The sequence below is a fragment of the Montipora foliosa genome, chromosome 3 (assembly GCF_036669935.1).
Source record: "Montipora foliosa isolate CH-2021 chromosome 3, ASM3666993v2, whole genome shotgun sequence".
In the NCBI taxonomy this organism is placed as follows: Eukaryota; Metazoa; Cnidaria; class Anthozoa; order Scleractinia; family Acroporidae; genus Montipora; species Montipora foliosa.
The window spans coordinates 7745700-7763668 of NC_090871.1; the positions used below are offsets into that span (position 1 = coordinate 7745700).

At 37.8% G+C, this 17969-nt stretch overlaps 1 protein-coding gene across 1 annotated transcript; it reads left to right on the forward strand.

Annotated features, from left to right (window-relative positions):
- The first annotated feature begins 2104 nt into the window (after positions 1-2104).
- On the forward strand, positions 2105-17686 carry LOC137996639 (nuclear receptor subfamily 2 group E member 1-like). The gene is made up of 5 exons (XM_068842153.1): positions 2105-2256; positions 2373-2609; positions 8628-8980; positions 12226-12472; positions 12985-17686. The coding sequence occupies exons 1-5, from the start codon at positions 2157-2159 to the stop codon at positions 13224-13226; spliced, it is 1179 nt and encodes a 392-aa protein (XP_068698254.1). The 5' UTR covers positions 2105-2156; the 3' UTR covers positions 13227-17686.
- Positions 17687-17969: the final 283 nt, after the last annotated feature.

Consider the following 17969-nt stretch of genomic DNA (forward strand, 5'->3'; position numbering starts at 1 on the left):
GCCTATATCTACCATTTAAATACGAAAATACGTTTAACAATGCTATGTTTAAGTGGTTTTGAAATATATTCTCGTTGGGTGCCCCTGATGAAATGACGAGATTTATTTTTCGGTGTTTCCTCGGGGATGCTCGGAAAAAAATCCGAGTGCTTCTTTGTACGAGTCGAACGACCCTCGACATTCCGATTACTAGTTTGGATGCTCTGCCGATTCATTCGTCCATGCTGGTCTATGATTAAAGTACCAGAAGCAACAATGAAAAAATAATGATACACATCGCGGTTGCCTTTAGGACTAAAAGCGCCCTACGCCGAAATAAATGAGGAGTTGAATTTGTCGTCGCCTCAAAGCCCTCATTTAAAAAATAAGAAGCACTGTGTTTTCCTTGGAAATGACTTCCTCTTCTTACTGCCGGTATGAGATGTATCATAAAACTTAAATAATGGCTGACCCTATTTTTTAAAAACCTTTAAAAGAATAATCAATTGTACAAAGTACAAATACCGGCTATAGAAAATCAAGGATGCAATTCTGCTCATGTTTTCTAATGCAAGGAACCCGTAACCGATGTAATGTCTAAGATCAGTGTCGGTTGGGGGAAAATGGTTCAGCGAATCTATGCTGACTACGTGCATCATTTTCAGTTATTGAGGATATATAAAAATCGTCGTTGTAGAGTATTAAATTGTTTGTTTTAGAGGCATAGCGGGTATGAAGTGGTGAATTTCACACAATGGCAAAAGTTGAAAGACTTTTTCTCAAAAGTTAGTAATTTTCAACCTTGTTGATTACAAAATAAACCAAAATTCTAAACAAAACATTCCATATCGAGGAACAACTGAATGCATTTGATCATATTTTGTCATTTATTTGTGTAATTGTCCTTCAAATTTAAGGCCCTCTTTCTAAATTTGCTTGCCGTCTGCTTAACTGATAATTAGAACCACGCGCTGTATTATTTCCAATCGCTAATTGCTCTGAACTTGACAACGGGAAAACTATAAACGATTTAATTTAGGATAAAATACTTTCACCAAGGAAGGAAAAATGTTAAATTTATGGTCCGGCCGGCCCTGGAGCAAATCGCTGAGAGTTTAAAATCAATTCACTTTAAGCAGAGAAACAAATGGACTTTTAAACAGTATTTAAATGGCTTTTCTCTTAGAAGCGACTTGTGAAATAGAGGTATTATAAAAGTCGATTTATTTTTCCTTCTGACTATTATAATACATTAGCCAGGTGCATTAGAAAGGAACCACAGGCAGCTGACATGAGAGATTTTTTTTGTTTTCTTGGCAGCTGGGCGGAATGGAAAAGAATAGTAGGAATAAGAAGCCGTTAATCTGCAACCATCAACCAGTCATTTTCTATTGTTTGTATACCCACGTGTCACCTACATCCCTGCTACGAACGTGATTGGCTTATTAAAGCGAACACTCGTGCGCCTTTACAATTTGTTGATTCCTCCTGATTCTAGATGACAGGTAACACTAAGTGTTGTGCCTTCTACGTAGACTAACGCAGTCAAAGATTTGTGATCAACAACACCTCTCTACGAAATCCAATGCCACCGCAGCACTGTCGAAAAAGCTGATAATGACATAAGAAAGGATTCGGGCCGGTCTTTAATTTAATACTCAATTTAAATGATTTAAAAGCGATATTCTGGAGAAATTTTTTTAATAATTCACGTTGTGTATTCATGTATTAAATATTTTATTAACGCATCAAACAATGTTTTGAAAGTCATCTCGAAGTTAAGTGTACAAACAAACGAGGGAACTTTCTCATACAAAGTTGTATTATGCCGGGGATATCGAGGATGAAGTTTAGAAAGTCCTCGTTACGGAAGAATTTTTTATTCCGCTCTTAAAATAAATGAGTGCCGCTTATTTGTACGATTTTTTTCGACCTGTCTCGTTAATTGCCGAATAACAATGGCTATAATTGATTTGGCGAATGAAACGCCTGAATAAAACTGTTTGTTATTTCTATAGGAATGGAAAAGGAAACAGCAATGGCTCTACCCCGACCAATCAGCTTTGAGCTCTATCTAAGGCTTCCTGATATTTGCTATTAAGTCAGCCTTTCGGAGTAAGATGCAAGGTCCTACTAAAACATTGTCTTCTCGCGCACTACAAGAAGCTTCAAATCTGATGTGGAAGTACTGCGTAACAGATTTTTCATCCAACATGAACTCCGATCATCAATTGGACGACTTGGATTTTGACAAGAACGACAAGTCGAAACCCAACGGTATGTCTCGTTCCAGAATTTAAGACCCAGCTGTTAGGACTTACCTAAGTAAGTTGTCCTCTTTCAAAGCTTCATGGAATTTACCCTTCTTTTTCTCTAACATATATTCTACAAAGGTCGTCTTCTGGATATTCCTTGTAAAGTCTGCGGAGATCGCTCTTCTGGCAAACATTACGGAATTTACGCGTGTGATGGCTGCAGTGGATTTTTCAAGAGGAGTATTCGCAGAAATCGTTCCTACACTTGCAGAGCTACGAACGGAAAAGGAAACTGCCCCGTAGATAAAATCCATAGAAACCAATGCCGATCGTGTCGCTTGAAGAAGTGCTTTGAAGTCACCATGAACAAAGATGGTAAAGGATAAGTTTTCATTCTTAATTTTTCGGGTGCACTGTAATGGAATCATACCCAAGACCTTTACGTGATTTTTAGCTGTCGGCGCGATAGCTTTATTTAGTGATAGCGCAAACACAGGCAACTTTCTATCAAAAGTATTTTAAAATCAACAACACATTTTAATGCTTTTATTGACATTTCACTTATTAACACCCCTATAAAACAACCTGGAAAACTGTTGAACGCCTGAACGTTAATCTGATTTTCTGAACAAGAAATACATCTAAGTTATCTAACAATTCTTGTAAAATCCGACCAACACAGGATTACTTGTTGTTGCTTGATAAGGCGATAATTTCTCGTACCTCTCTCAACGCAGGCGTTTCTTTTACCAAAAATGGTTATGCGACGGGCAATTTTTATTCCAAGATTTTCTAAATAATTTTGGAAAATTAAAGCATAGACTTGTGTACATCTCGAGCTATTAACCGAAAAACAGGAACGCTTTCTTTTGGGTGGTCAGCTTTTGTTACTTGGATTCGTCCGCATCCAGATAAAATTAATTTATGTCGCAGTTGATTATTTTGTAATGGGCCGTTTGTTTCTTTGAATTTGAGCAAATGTTAAATGAAATTATACTAAAAGGCTTTCCAATATTGAACTTAAAAAAGTGACTGATTTTAACACCAGATTTTAAAGTCTTTTGCTTGGTTTCCTTTGCTTTGGAACAGAAGTCATTTAAAAGTCATTATCCTGTCGAGTATTATTCAGAAACTTACCATCATCATACCAATTTATTTTTTTAACTAGCAAAGTTCTTTTTTCGCTTTTTTCTTCATCGATCTCCCGCCACAACTTCTTTTTCGGTAGCTTGATTTTAAATGCCGCCATTTTATCCAATCGAATTATGACTTTTTTTGAAAACCTCACCACCGCGAGCTAAGCCGGAAGGTCCACAGATTATTGCAAGTCTGAATAAATTGAAAAGAATTTCAAAAGTCTGCACGGTTGATGCACTTAATCAATTATATTTATTTGTATGTACGATTTAAACTAGATTCAGAACAAAAATTAAGACAAACAATAGAGAAATATCTGAGAATTTAAGCATTTTTTTATCACAAACCAGTCACATTTTTCGCAAGGACAGTCTGTTTTGCTCGTGGAATACTTTTTACTTCGAAAACAGTGACAAAGGTCTGTATTTTACTCTAATATATGTATGTTTTTAATATCCGTTTGCTCTCTCCTTGATCCTTAGGATGATCATGAAGATCTTGGCTAATGCTTGCGTAGAATAAAATTGTTCTGTTTTTCTTAACACTCGTTGAAAAGCAGAACAGAGAGAATTTCCTGTATTCGCCGGATAAACGATGTAATAGGTTTGAACAAGTTCATTAACCGGCGGAATTAAAAAAATGCTTGTAATTAGGGCTAAAAGGCCTCAGGAAATCACTCGCCTTTCGGCTTATGAACTTCTCTTCACAAAGCTCGACGATAAAACGAAAGCTTTTCTTCGGGCGTATTCAATAAATTTGCTTTTAAGCAATGAGTTCACCTGGCTTTAAAACGGCTTAGTATTAACAACTATTACAATGCCTCGATTTAGAATACCCGGGCACTTCTAAGCCGTTCAGATTGTGAAACAAATGTATGCTATATTCTCTAAATTAAGATCAATAGTATTTTAAGTCTTCTTTATTCGTAATAAAGCGACAAGTCCTACTACCGGAAAACAGGGGTTCTTCAAATCCGTTGCATCAGACACAGGTAGACTGTCGTATATTCAGTATTTGAAAAGGACATTTCATCAACGTCTTGGTTTTTTTTTAACGGAAATTTCCAAGTAAACTGTATATGTATGGCAAGAGTTTTCAAGTGGATTTTTTTTTGAAGATTTAAAAGAATATTGTATTTTTATTAAAAAAAAAAAAAGATATGGACTGTGTATATGAAATGCGGATTCAGCAACACTCACAGAGGTCCTCGTTGCCGCGGTGGAATTAATATCAATTCCCAATATGGGGCCGGCCGATATTAGAAAAAATTGGTTTTAATCAAGTTTATTGAAGTCGTTTAATCTTTTTAAACAACTTCAAACAAGTTTATTCGAGCTGGAGTTGAATATAGAGAGCGGCAGCCTATGTCTTATATATCTAAACGTCGTAAAAAAATCGATTTATTTTCGTTATAGTTAAATTATCTTCCAGAAAATTTAAACACGCGATGAAAAACAAATAAGAAAACAAAGGAATAAAATTTGAAAAAAATTCAGGCGATTTAGGAAAGCCATCAACGAATCACCATTTTATCTGGCTTTTACTTTTTCTCTCGCTAGTCGCTATACAAAATAAAATTCAACGCGTTTTTCATAAACAAGCAACGAAACTTCGTAATTGTAGAGATATTGACCCCTGACGGGCGATAAGAGGACTGAGAGATAAGATTTTGCTCTGTTGCTTGTTGAGAAACAAAACAAACCGGTGTAATGAGAAAAGTGCATTTCTCATTGGTATTGACGAAGAAATAATTTGATTGGTCTTCCGAGATTTTCAAGGCACTGTCGAAGGAAAATACCTTAGCTATTTATAAGAGATGAATTTTTGCCGCGTGGGTATAATCGGCAGCGTTGCCTGGAGAAAAGAAAATTCTGTCGTTTCATTTTCGAAAACCTGGAGTTGCTTTGCGACAATATCCATCATGGCCAAATATGTGTCCGTGCCGGCAGTTAGTGTGTATTCCATAAAAATCGCTCCACATTACTGAGCTAAACGAGTGTATTTCAGTTTAATTTTTAATTTGGTTTTCTTTGTTTCATGTCTAAGTTTCATTTGGTGACCTCCTATGGTGTTTTTCGGAAAATTTCTTGTCTCAAACGAATGATAATTCGCCGCACGTTACCGAAAATTTTGAGCCGTGCAAACTGATAATACACCAGCCGATGACTCAGTTAAGAAATGTGGCTCAACTCGTGAAATTTCTTCCCCTGTAAAAATGAAGATTGCGAACTGCTCAAGACTGTGGCTTACAAACAAGATCAAAAAGTTAAGAGACATCGATGCTAAAGAGCTAGAAAAGCAATACAGTTTGGCTTAGTCGTCGTTTGTTTCCGGTCGGAGATCATCGTGCGCGCATCCATTTCGTTCGCAATGTTAACACTGCACTCTAAACATTGGTCTAGGTTTTTGTAAAATCTAAAACAAGTAACACGAAAATTTTTTGTAGCATCTGTAGAAAGACAGAGTCATCGGACAATCTTAAATTTAGTGGCAATAGTTACCTAAATGCGATTGAAAAGATAGAAAGTCTTTAAGACGATGTTACTATTATTTACCATAATAGTCCGCTATTTTAGGGATGTGATAATGCAAACAAACGTTTCCATAACTTATGTTTGGAGATAGGGAGATTTTATTATCCTAGCTTCTCAGGTAATAATGAGTTATAAATCTGGTTTTCACGCCAACTGATAGGCTGAACAAGAGTTGAAGATGACAAATGTTCCAGTTTATTTTCTATTTTTGCTGAGCTGATCGATAACATCACTAAAGAAACAAACTAAAACAAATATCACTAAGAAACGAAGTCTTTAGACGTTGAAAAAGAAGCTTAACGATTTTGTGGCATACATGAACGCAATAAACGTGCTGGCAGAATCCGCGAAAGGAGAAATTCACCTTTTAAATATTTAATTCCTTATGTTTTTTCCGATGGTAGTATTCCAAGGCGACTGATAAAGACAGATAACAAGTGTATGTGGTATGCCTAAAAAAATCAGTGATGCGAGTTCCGCGTCATATTTCCTCAGTGAAGAGTTTCCAAATTTCTACTAATGTTAGATCAGACTTAATTAAAAAGAAACTCTTACCTGGTTACCTGAAATGGTACCAAATTATGTATTCTCGATTTGAGCTTTTCAAATTTCCTTAATTTTTGTGATATATAATAACAGGTTGACGTTAAAACAACTTTGCTTTTGTGTTCTCTGTTAAGTTTATTTAGCCCAGTTTGCAAAAATGTCTCATCTGCTAATTCTGTTTCTGGTTTTCCCTGCTTCTCATTTCACTGAAAAGTCTTTTGTTTTGTTTGTCTCATTTCCCGTCATTTCCAAAACAGTTATCCTGCAGCAAAAGTCCTGCTGCATCAGCAAATATTAGTTTTCGTATTCCAGCGAATAAAAAGGTGTTTTTGTCTGTTTGGGGCATAAAAAATCCGGGTTCTAAAAGAGTAGCTGAGTAGCTTGTTTTGGGTGAAAAACGTTGAGTCGATTTCCGTGCTTCTAAAAACGACATTTCAAAAACCCCTCTTTATATCAAAAATAAGTTCTTTTATAGCACAGTATCATGAGATGCAGTGGTCTTAACACGAAATAGGTGATAATTAAAGTAACAGTTTTAAAGATTTAGCGGTAGGGAGTCATGGAAGATGAATATTTAATTTTGTTTAAGTATTTTGCAATGCACTGAATTCCACACAAGCCGAAATTCAAACCATGTCAAATTCAAAACAATTAAAAAACACCTGTGTTTTCATTGAACAGAAGTACTTGAAAAGAAAATGCTTATGTGTTACGTCCCTTAGCAAGATATCATTTTGTCAAAAGCTCTTTGGGCTAGAAAGCCACAAAACCACACGATAAATCACTCTCCTTTTGCAACATGTCATTGTGAAGAGTTTTAACGACGTCTCGTTTTTTTTTTCCTCTCCTCGAAAGCACATTCCTGATAATTTTTAAAGAAGATTAGGTAGCAGACTTGTATTCACGGAAACTTAAGATGTTGTATTCACCCGGGAGTCGGAAAAGAATTTTTGAAGGACATTTAAAAGTTCCGCCCAAAGATAACTCACCAACTCATCGTCGGGCTGGTATGCTACAACCCAGGTTATCAAATTTTACACAAGCAAAGCAAATTACTTCAAATTTTCGAGCATTGTCCGCTTCTCCTGATTATCGCATTTAATTTATCAGTTCTCGTGATGATATGACCTTGCTAATTGACCAAAATTAATATTTCACGATAATTTTAAGGGCACGTGGAAGAGATTCAAAGGGATGATAAAGACCATTTGATAACAGTCGATAATACACGCCGAGTTTGGCTCGTGCCGATAACGTTGATTCGTGCATGAATAAGCCTTCGCGGAATTCGTTGATTCATTGGTTTCAAAACTAGCTCAAACGACTTGACGCTGTCAGTTTACTTGATTCGCTAAACAACGACAGAAAATGTCTGCTGGGGTTTTTCTCACACAGAGAAAATGCAGAGTTTTTTGTTCTTAATAAAGTGTCGAAGGTAATTTCAAGATTGTTTTGGCTTTCATTTTGCTGTGCTTGGTGATTGGTTTAGAAATCTAGCCACTTTAATTTCTCAGCCAATCAGAGCCATTCGGAGCGTTTCCCGCGCTTTGCATCGGCTCCTTTTCATTGTGTGCGTCCTTTCTGATTGAGCAAAGAAATCTCTTTGGTTTAAGGAGTGAAAAGCATTACGTTTTTGTGGAATACACATCACACAGCACACATCACGCATCACACCGCAGTTTTTGCATTTTATACGGCTACTCCAAATGTGTTAATAAGTTTCTTGATATTAAATTATATTTAAAAATAGCCTCATAAAATAATCTCTAAAAGTGACCTGAAATTTTTCAGACATTCACTTTAAGGATGACTACCACTAATCTTATAGTGATAGCTGCTTTAAACTAGGTAGAGTGCATATTCAACTTAGGTAAAATGAGGATCACCAATTTAACCTGTAACAGGAGCCTCCTGCCTGTAGGTAAAAACGGATTCAACCTGAGCTCGGACTTGACCGACAACATCTTTCCAAGACAATTGCTTTTAAAAATTGATTGTCTTGATAAATGCGAGGATCACTTCAATCTTGGTGGTCACTCTCATCCAGGCTAGCTTCCTCTTTAATGAAAAACGTCCAATTTCTGATCTGAACTCACTTAGTAAACAGGGTAAATTATTTCTGGTCAAAGCGGAAACAAATATTGAGTGTGTGAACATAACTATGCAATATTCACAGCTGTCCAACATGAACGCGGGCCCCGCAGCTCTACTCTCCGGAAACAAAAGATGCTAAAGGAGGCGCAAGAGAGGATGGAGATCGCTACAACCACGCATGTCCAGCACAATCCAAGTGGTTTCATTAACACGTTGCTAGCAGCCGAGAACTGCATGGAGGGCTGTCAACTGCCGGCAAGCGATTTCGATCTTGGTCTGGATTTTAAGCCCGTCAGATTTCAGTCCGATTTTTCAGTGTCAGTGTACTACTCCAACCCCGAAGCTGTATGTGAAGCCGCTGCGAAGCTGTTATTCATGTCTGTTAAATGGGCTAGAAACATCCCATCATTCATGAGCCTGCCTTTCAGAGACCAGGTCGGTACAGTTTCAAGTGCTAACCGCCGCTTATGTATCAGTTCAAATCGCATTTTACATGAAGTACAGCTACACTGATTACATACGCTCAGCATACACAGCCTATCATTTATTTATTTATTTATTTATTTCCCCACATAAAAATAAATTAGGAGAAATGGAAATAAATACGTTTCAATTCAGTATTTTAAATCACTAATTCCTTGAGTCAACTCTCTCCCGAGTCAATAGGCCATTTTCGAAATATCAAATATTCAGCTTGATAGTGAGGCGGTGAGGACAAAAAAACAATAGATACACGTTGGAATGAATTTTAAAAATATTTGTATATCATCCACTTTTCTTTGTCTTTTTTCATCTAAACCTCTCTTTCAAGCTGAATTTTAATGCATCGAAAAAAGTCTATTTATTTTTAGGAACAGGTTTTTCCCGTCAAAAGTGTCATATTTCCCTTGACGCTGAGATAGCTTTGTTTGATTGGCTTTTACAACAGTGAGCGTGTTGAATGTGCCAAGGGAGACGTTCTATAAATAACCTACCAGAAAAAGGGTTGAGGCCAAGTATGGGAAGGAGAGGATCCCCTTGATGAACTCCTGTTAAAACTAAATGATGAACAATATATTTGCAAGTCAATTTTAGAGTAATATTATAATACAAAATTATGACATACAGCACATTAATGTCGTTTATCTGTGTTTTTAATATTACAATCTTGTTAACTGCTCTTCGTTGGAAGAAAGGTTACCGACAATGTTTTCAAATTCTGAAACTGTACTCAATTTCATTGCTTATATATTTTGCTTGGGTCCCAAACGTGCAATGGGAATTTATATCATCGCAGACGGCTAAGCAACGTAAAGTGGCTTACAACAGCTTTCCGGATGTGTTAGTCACTGCAATCGATGTAAAATGTAATTTTACCCAAAAAATAAATGTAAATCAGGGAAAAATGTTGAATATCGTGACCGAGCTTCAGGAGGGGGGACTGGAAACTAGACATTTCAAAGGCTTTTTTCTCTCCAAAGTCCCCTTTCCCGTGTCTCTGACCGATTTCCGTAAAAAGGTGGAAACCGGCATGGATTTGACCCTGTGAAGGGTCGAATCCATCCCTCTTAACCTTGCATAAGGCCGGGGCCTCTGAAATTTGAATTGACCAATCAGCATTGAGCGGGCAGGAAAAACGTTACTGTCCTTTATACGTCACAGCAATTGTGTGCTTTCTGATTTGTTAGATGCAAAATACGGAAAAATTGAAGTTGATGTTCGATATCGACATTCAGTTCTATCGATCTTCTCTTTCACTAATCTATATACATGGATTTTAGATTATACTACAACAGCTTACGGTGAATATTTGCAATAACATGGATTGGATCAATAGCGCGGATTAAAAATTTTATTCAAGGTGGACTGAGATAGTTACGGACTTATTCGGCGGAGGAAGACTTCGCCGACAGGACTCGTAATGTTTGGTAATGTTTATACAAATTACCGCTACAAGAGAATGAATGTTCACACGAAAGGCATTTAAATCGGGGAACTTTTCTCTCTGGAGACCGCATCAATAACCCACAAGGGATTTAAAAAACGAAAAACTACAACAGATACAGTAGTAACAAATAAAAAATTTAAAACATTCTTGGGTTTTAAGCCTTAAGTTTGGTACCAAAACCGGGTCACCCGCGTCCGGCAACTCGCTGGCTTGTTTTCACCAGGCAAGATTTTAGCTGTGAAATTATACACTAAATAGCTCGCTCTTCGTCGAACTTAACCCAGCAATCTATAGCTAAGTATTAGAATAGGTCAAGACGATTTTAATGTTGCCTTTATATTTGTTCAACTTGGGAAAAAAATGAGAAAAAATTCCCCTGATCGGTTCGTTTCGAGTGGCGTTTCTTGCAGCTAAACAAAAAACGTCATTTAGGCACACATGAAACGTACCACTTACGGAGAACAGTCTCTTTTTACTGCCGCGTGTACTGCGGGAGCAACCGCCGTATGCAAGGAAGCAGTTGAAAACGCGACTGTGCTGCACTTACTACTGAGCTATCAGGGCAGCCTGGAATTTTCTACGCTTACTTTGCGTAGCCGACTGTGATGATCCTGAGCTCGCAACTTTCATTTTATTTAAATTCTGCACTTCAAATATATGCCGTTTCACATTATTCTAAATGTAATTGTAAATAGCCAACTGGTTGGCCTCCGGCCAGATGGGATTCTTAAGGACGGTGCCTACTATTGTATTGTTGTTGCGCATACGTTCTGCGCATCTCGAGATACTCGGATTTCCTATCGGTGATGCTTACTAATACAGGGATATTTTTGCGCGGTTTAAAACTATCCGGATAAAGTAGATCTTAGTAAGTAGTCTTGGTATCCAAAAAGAAAATGGGGGGTAACCATGCATTTTTGAGAGATAATTAAGCTTCAATTTGAGAAAGAACGCCATATATTGCTTTGTATTTTTAAGCTTTTTACAAATATTATTCATGAATTATCTTTGAAAGATGCGTGGTTACCCCCAATTTTCTTTTTGGATTTCAATAACACTTGTTAAGACCACATTCCCTGCATAATCACACATTGGGACAAAAGTATCTTTAATTAGTAGGCACCTTCCTCAACAATTGTTGTTGTTGTGTTCTGTCACTTCGTTGATTGTGTTTCATTGGCCCTGAAAAGCCCCTATGGAGTGGTCAAATAAGTATGTATTTTTGTATTTTTACTCTAAATTCATTTTGCAAGTTTGGGGCTTTTCTCGTTCCCATATTCCAACGTTTCTCTAACCCGGCGGGGCCTTCGCAAGAGAAAACGAAGGGCTCTGGAGACATGTGAAATTCAAAATTTTTTATTGTTTAGCTTTCGAACTATAAAATCTTGAACCGGAAATAAAAATTGCTCATTTGGCGCGGCCGGTCAGCAAAATAATCAGAGTTAGACTACGGTATTACTTATTGCGTCTTTCTGTTCGACAACAAGGGACACATTCTCTAAGCTTTACATAGAGATTGTTCGAAGGTAAGGCTTTTGAGCGCTGCCATATTTAGTACTATTGACGACTCATATATGAATTCTGGAAGTAGAATATGGGACTATAAAATGTCTCCAGAGCCCTTCGTTTTCGTGTGAAGGCCCCGCCGGCTAAGAAAAAAGATGGGATCTGGGAACGAAAGTGGTTTGGAACAAAAGCAAATTGTAATTGTTTTTTGTGTGATTCATTATAAGTATTTTTTAAAATTAAACAGGTCATTTTACTGGAAGAGGGATGGCGGGAATTGTTTGTACTTGGCGCGAGTCAGTGGTCCATGCCTTTGGAAATCGCGCCAATCCTGTCAGCAGCGGGAATGCAAGTAGACACCACTCCACCCGAGACAATTGTAGATGTCATGGCGACGGTGCGTTTGCTCCAAGAAACAGTCAACAAATTCAAAGCAGCCAATGTTGACTCGACTGAATACGCATGTCTGAAGGCGATAGTGTTGTTTAAGCCAAGTGAGTAAAGGTTATTGATTTAATATGGCAGTTCCGTGTATTGAACTGAGTACTTTAAGAATGCACTGAAATTCCATTTGTGTCGACATTGATTAAGTTTCATGCTAAATGCCTTTGGATTTGAGGCTCATTTTAGCACATTCTGTGCTTAAAGGAGGCATCCTCAAAACGGTACTGTCATACTGAAACAGAAAAGTATTTCGAAGGATTCTATCGTTAAGACCCTTGTTGTTCGCCGATCGTCTTTTCTCCCCTATCTGGTCTTAACTGGCCACAATATTTGACTCTACACAACGCGATACGACCTAAAATGCTAACTTAATCTTTTAAAGAAGCTTTTTCTCTCGTGTGATCAGCCATGGTCTTTTTTCGCCTCCTGCTATTGGATTCTTTGTTCGAAAGTCTGGGAAACCAATATGGCCTCTATTTCTGTACAGGCTTTAGGATTCCAGCCTCGCCTTCGTAAGTTCAATGATGCACATCGTCTAAATTAATATCCTTTTAATTTACAGCAGCGTGCGGGCTCAAGGATCCTGAACAAGTGGAATCAACTCAGGACCAGGCCCAACTGATGCTCGGAGAATACGTTCGTGCCCAATGCCCCGCTCAACTAGCACGGTTCGGTCGCCTCTTACTGCTTCTTCCTGCCTTACGAAGAATAAGCACCAAAGACATTGAGGAGCTTTTCTTCAAGAAGACAATCGGAACTGTTCCGATCGAGAGACTTCTGAACGACATGTTTAAAAACGAGTGATACAGTAATGAAAATAATGAAAAAACCAAAGACCCTCCTAATTTTATTTGGATTGCCCCAAGTAATTAAACATATGGTTTGTACATATAAAGAAAATTACGTTCAATGAAGCATTTAAATTTATTTTGAATTAAAAAATATTAAGCCAGGTTGATCACTTCTTTGGTTTGGTTGACACATTTAACCTTATTTTCAACGCACTTTTCACTTTTTAATTTTTGTAATAGATTAGTGCTTATAATTTGGTATCTTGTGTAATCTTACTTTGTCTTATATCTTATCTCATCTTATATCTCCTTAGCCTCAGTATAGTGTCATCTCACTCCAAATTTTAAAACATCTTATACATTAAGTAGTGTCTTATCTTATCTTATCTTATCTTATCTTATCTCATCATCTTATCTTAGCTTGTCTTGTTTACGTAACTTATCTTATCTAGCATTGTCTTTGATCTTATCCTGTCCAATCTCTTACCAAGAATTGTCCTTCTTTTTAAGCAATCATGAAACATGGGACTTGAAATGGCTTCAGTCTTGTGTCCAGACTCCTCACAACCTTTGGTTAGTTCGAATAAAGGGATTCTAAGGTAATCGGCCTTGTTTTGCGTGGAAAAACCCTCGAATTTTTCAAATGTCGCATGGGAACTGGCAGCCGATTAAAAAAAGTGTTGCATTTCAGTTTCACTTGTCTCCCCAGGCAACCGACCGCTGCCCAAACGATCTGAGGGCTCTTTGTACACGATTGGTTGTGACTAGAATGCCGTGGGGATCCGGAACAGTCAGGTGGGACACATTAAGAGAAATACGCAATCTTGCATTACAATGTCTCCCTTGACGGTCATTAATAACTAACCATTCTCGAATAAGTGCTTAGGCCTAAATAGTTCCGATTAGTACTTAACACTGCAAATAATGCAATACACTTAGGGGTGCAATTAACAACCGGTTTTTGTCTCCTTGTTTGGTCCTAAAGCTCTTTGTTATGTATTTTTCATAAAGTAACCCATCGCTTTGGTCAGAGCATACTTGAAATCACCATACGTCAGAGTTTTGGACTTTAAGCCATTTGTCGATCAATCATAATAGATAATGTTTCGGATTTTCAGGAGTCACTCGTTACTCACTGTATGTCAGCGAGAGTAGAAAACTTTTAGGTAGGAGGGAGATTGCGACGTATTAAAAGCATATGCAGTAAACACTGTTTAGGACACCACTGCATTGCGAAGCCAGCCACATGTAAAATCAGCTGCATTAATAGACTTGCCAGCCGGCAGGGAACTGGAACTACCTCTCAGACCTTACTATGCCGCGGTTTGCATTAACAGCAAAAACAACAACATTCGAAAGTCAGGTAACGATAACAAAGACTGTAAAAAGAAAAACAAATCAAAGAAGATTGAGGGTAAAAAAGAGTCAAACCCAAATCTCCAACTCTCGATCAAGAACACGGGATGGGTAGCCTGTGGAAACAACGATAAACGGAAATTTTGCCAGTGATCACAAGGTTTTGAACAAGATTTGTTTTAGGGGGATCTTGTCACTTGTATATAGGCGGGCTGGCAGGTCCATTTCGTCCGTTTGAACCTGGCCCGTGTTGCTTGGTTAAATTTGTCTCAATATGAAAAAAGTTGGTCGTGTCAGTTGTAATGCAAGATTGGATTCAAAATTCGCTTTCAAGGACCAAACTTCACAAGTGGTTCCCGTGCAGAAAACTAAGATCTGTCCGGTATGTCTCGAAGACTGAACCAGTAGTCATTTTAAAATCAGGCAGTTTTTTGTCTTTTAAGTTCCGACCACCCTCAACTTTTTAAATTACCACAAATGAAATGTTATTATATGGGCTGCGGCATAGAGCGATTTTCAAACAAGTGTAGTAAAACCAAAACCAAAGTAATTACTTTGGCCAATCAAAAAGGACGGAGACAATCCAGTAAACCAATCAAAACTAGAAGTAATTACACGTAGCCGACACAAAGCGCGGGAAAATGTGCACGCGTGAGCCACGATTGGTTTTGGTTTCACTTCTGATTGGTTGAAAAAGTGGCGCGAGAACGTTGAACCAATCACTGAGTGAAGTAATCATAAAGCAAAGTAATTATCTTATTATTTTCGACACTCAATTGAAAACCGCTCTAAACTGTGTAAATTATCGAGCGCTATATAAAGATTTATTTAAGTTATAAAAAGCAAAACGTAAGGTTGGCATGCAAATGCAATGCAAGAAATAGAGTATTTAATTGCAAAAAGAGAGTTAGTTTTGTTGCTAAAAGTAATTTTATTAAACGTGTAAAATTGGAAGTAAAAAGATATGTGCCTAAACATTTGGGCACTAAGATCAGTATGTTGAGAGGGAGGCTCGAAGTACACGAGTTTCATACAGGTATTGACAGGATGAGGTGTTTAGAACAAATGACCAGTGTATAGGCTTGGTAATTTAAGGGTGTCCACTTGGGCGCTATAGAGCTGACTGTGAAAAAAGACAAGGAAGATAAATTTGAAAATCAGGTGCAAAGCGCGGAAAACCAGTTGCTTCTGTTTTGATAAGAATTTGTCCCGAGTAAATTTGCTCAGTTGGGCGCTTGGTGTAGGAATAGGCCTCTGCACGACCACGTCACGTGATCTTGTCAATCATAAAGCATGATCGTGGTAGGAGGCAGTGTGGCCCAGTGGTTAGGGCGCTTGCCTTAAGATCCGGAGATCCCGGGTTCAAGACCCGCTCTGACCATTCGGTAAATTTGATCCTGGTAGTCCCTGGTTCAACTTGCCAGCTGCACTTGTAAATAGCCAACTGATTTGCCTTCGGCCAGTTGGGATTCTTAACAGTTGTTGTTGTGTTTCATTGGCCCTGAAAAGCCCCTATGGGGAGCGGTCAATTAAGTATGTATTGTATTGTATTGTAAAATAGATGCAGCAAATGGAAAGAACGTGATGAAATTACAATCAAAAATATTTGTTTCCTGCTCCGGAAGCAGGCGACAATGCTCGTGAATAGCTGATGAACTTCTTGATTGGTGTTCTTTTACTCTGATTTCCAGAGAGCGGGCCGTTTCGCCAACGTACTCCTTGTTACACTTCTCACAATGGATCTGGTACACAGTACCGCATTTCTTGAGATTGCCACTCGGTGGACCCAAATAAGACAAAAGTACTATCAACCGAAGTTAACACCTTCAAACGCAGGATAAAAGAAGCTATTCAAATTAAACTTACGAAACCGGCGTTAAACAGAGACAATGGTTACGAATTAGCAACCATCTATGACACAATTCTAACCCCCAAGAGGCGTTAAAAACCTTTTTAAATTCATCTTTTTAAAATTCACATCATTGACTGATGAAGTCCGGTTGAAAAACGGACGAAATATTTCATAAGTTTTTACTTTTAGCTCCGAGTTTGTAAAACTTCTTAACTTTTATTGTGATGAGATTGGTAAGAATTTCAATTTCGAGGCTATTGACGTTTAAGTGTGAGATTTTAGAGCGGTTTGAAAGTTTGAAAAATGTAAAAGAATTGTGTGCTTTGCCCTTCAGCAGCTGTTTTCCTTGTAAATCTGAATTAATTTCTTAACATGATTATACTCACTGTTAAATCTCTCACCTAAATGTCAGTGGCCTCAAAATTGACATTCGTACTAATTTCATCACGCTCTTTCCATTTCTGGCATCTATTTTGTACCACGAACATTTTTTATGATTGACAAGGTCACGTGACATGGTCTTGCAAAGAACCTACAGTATTAACCAGGGGAAATTGTTCGAAACAATCCGTTGGAGAAGAATCTTAGAATGACGCTTTCCGTGGAAACTGCATTTGCAAAATAACTTATAATAACTATGAGTAACAGGCTACTTCAGCTTTCACGGCCAATGCACATGCATATTCATTAAGAGGACAAACTATGACAATTAAACCACAATATTTATCAAAGTGTCCCGGATGGTAACTTGAAGGTGACATGTTTTGGATCAACGAGTTTTCTTAAAATGGATTTTGTCACATGATAAAGTTTGAGAATCTCCTTTGAGCCCGATATTAAACGTTATTGTCTTTCTGTTTCCAAAAAGTGAGTCTCTTAGCTACAAATGTTTAGATTGAATGAGGGCTGTAAATCGACATGATTTTTTTATTGTCAGCGGGAGAAACCATGACTGCTGCACTCTGTGCTGAAGTTAACCCAACTAAATTCCTCTCTGAGTTCGTCATGAAGAGAACAAATTTAACAATTTCTCAATTCTTTATTGTGTGGTCGCGATGTCCTGACATGTCATCTTGATATTATAACTCGCATCATAGTTAGTGCTAACTATGCTCGCTTTGTGCTCTTTGCATATGCTATTGCCTTATTGAAACCTGGTTGAAATAACCGCATGTCTAACATAAAACATGTTGCAGCCATGGTGGCAAACTGCTGTACATTATTGTCCTCTCTGAAGTGTAAAATAAAATATGCTGATCTTAGCTTGAAACAATTCTCGTGTTGCATTTATTTCTTTCTCGAGCTCCATTTACTCAAGCGGGTAGGTTCCCCGAGGTACTCCAAAAAACATGCAGTTTTCAAGTACCGAGTTCATAGGCGCAATTTTCTTAAGTTTCTACTTTCAAAATAACGAAAATTTTAGTCTTGTCAGGGCACATTGTTAAAAAATGGTGGTGTTTCGGTTTCTGGGACTTGTCCAGGATGAACGGGGAGATCCAAGTAAGATATATGTCGACAACTTGCTTTGCTTGGCGCTCGTTTCCTGAG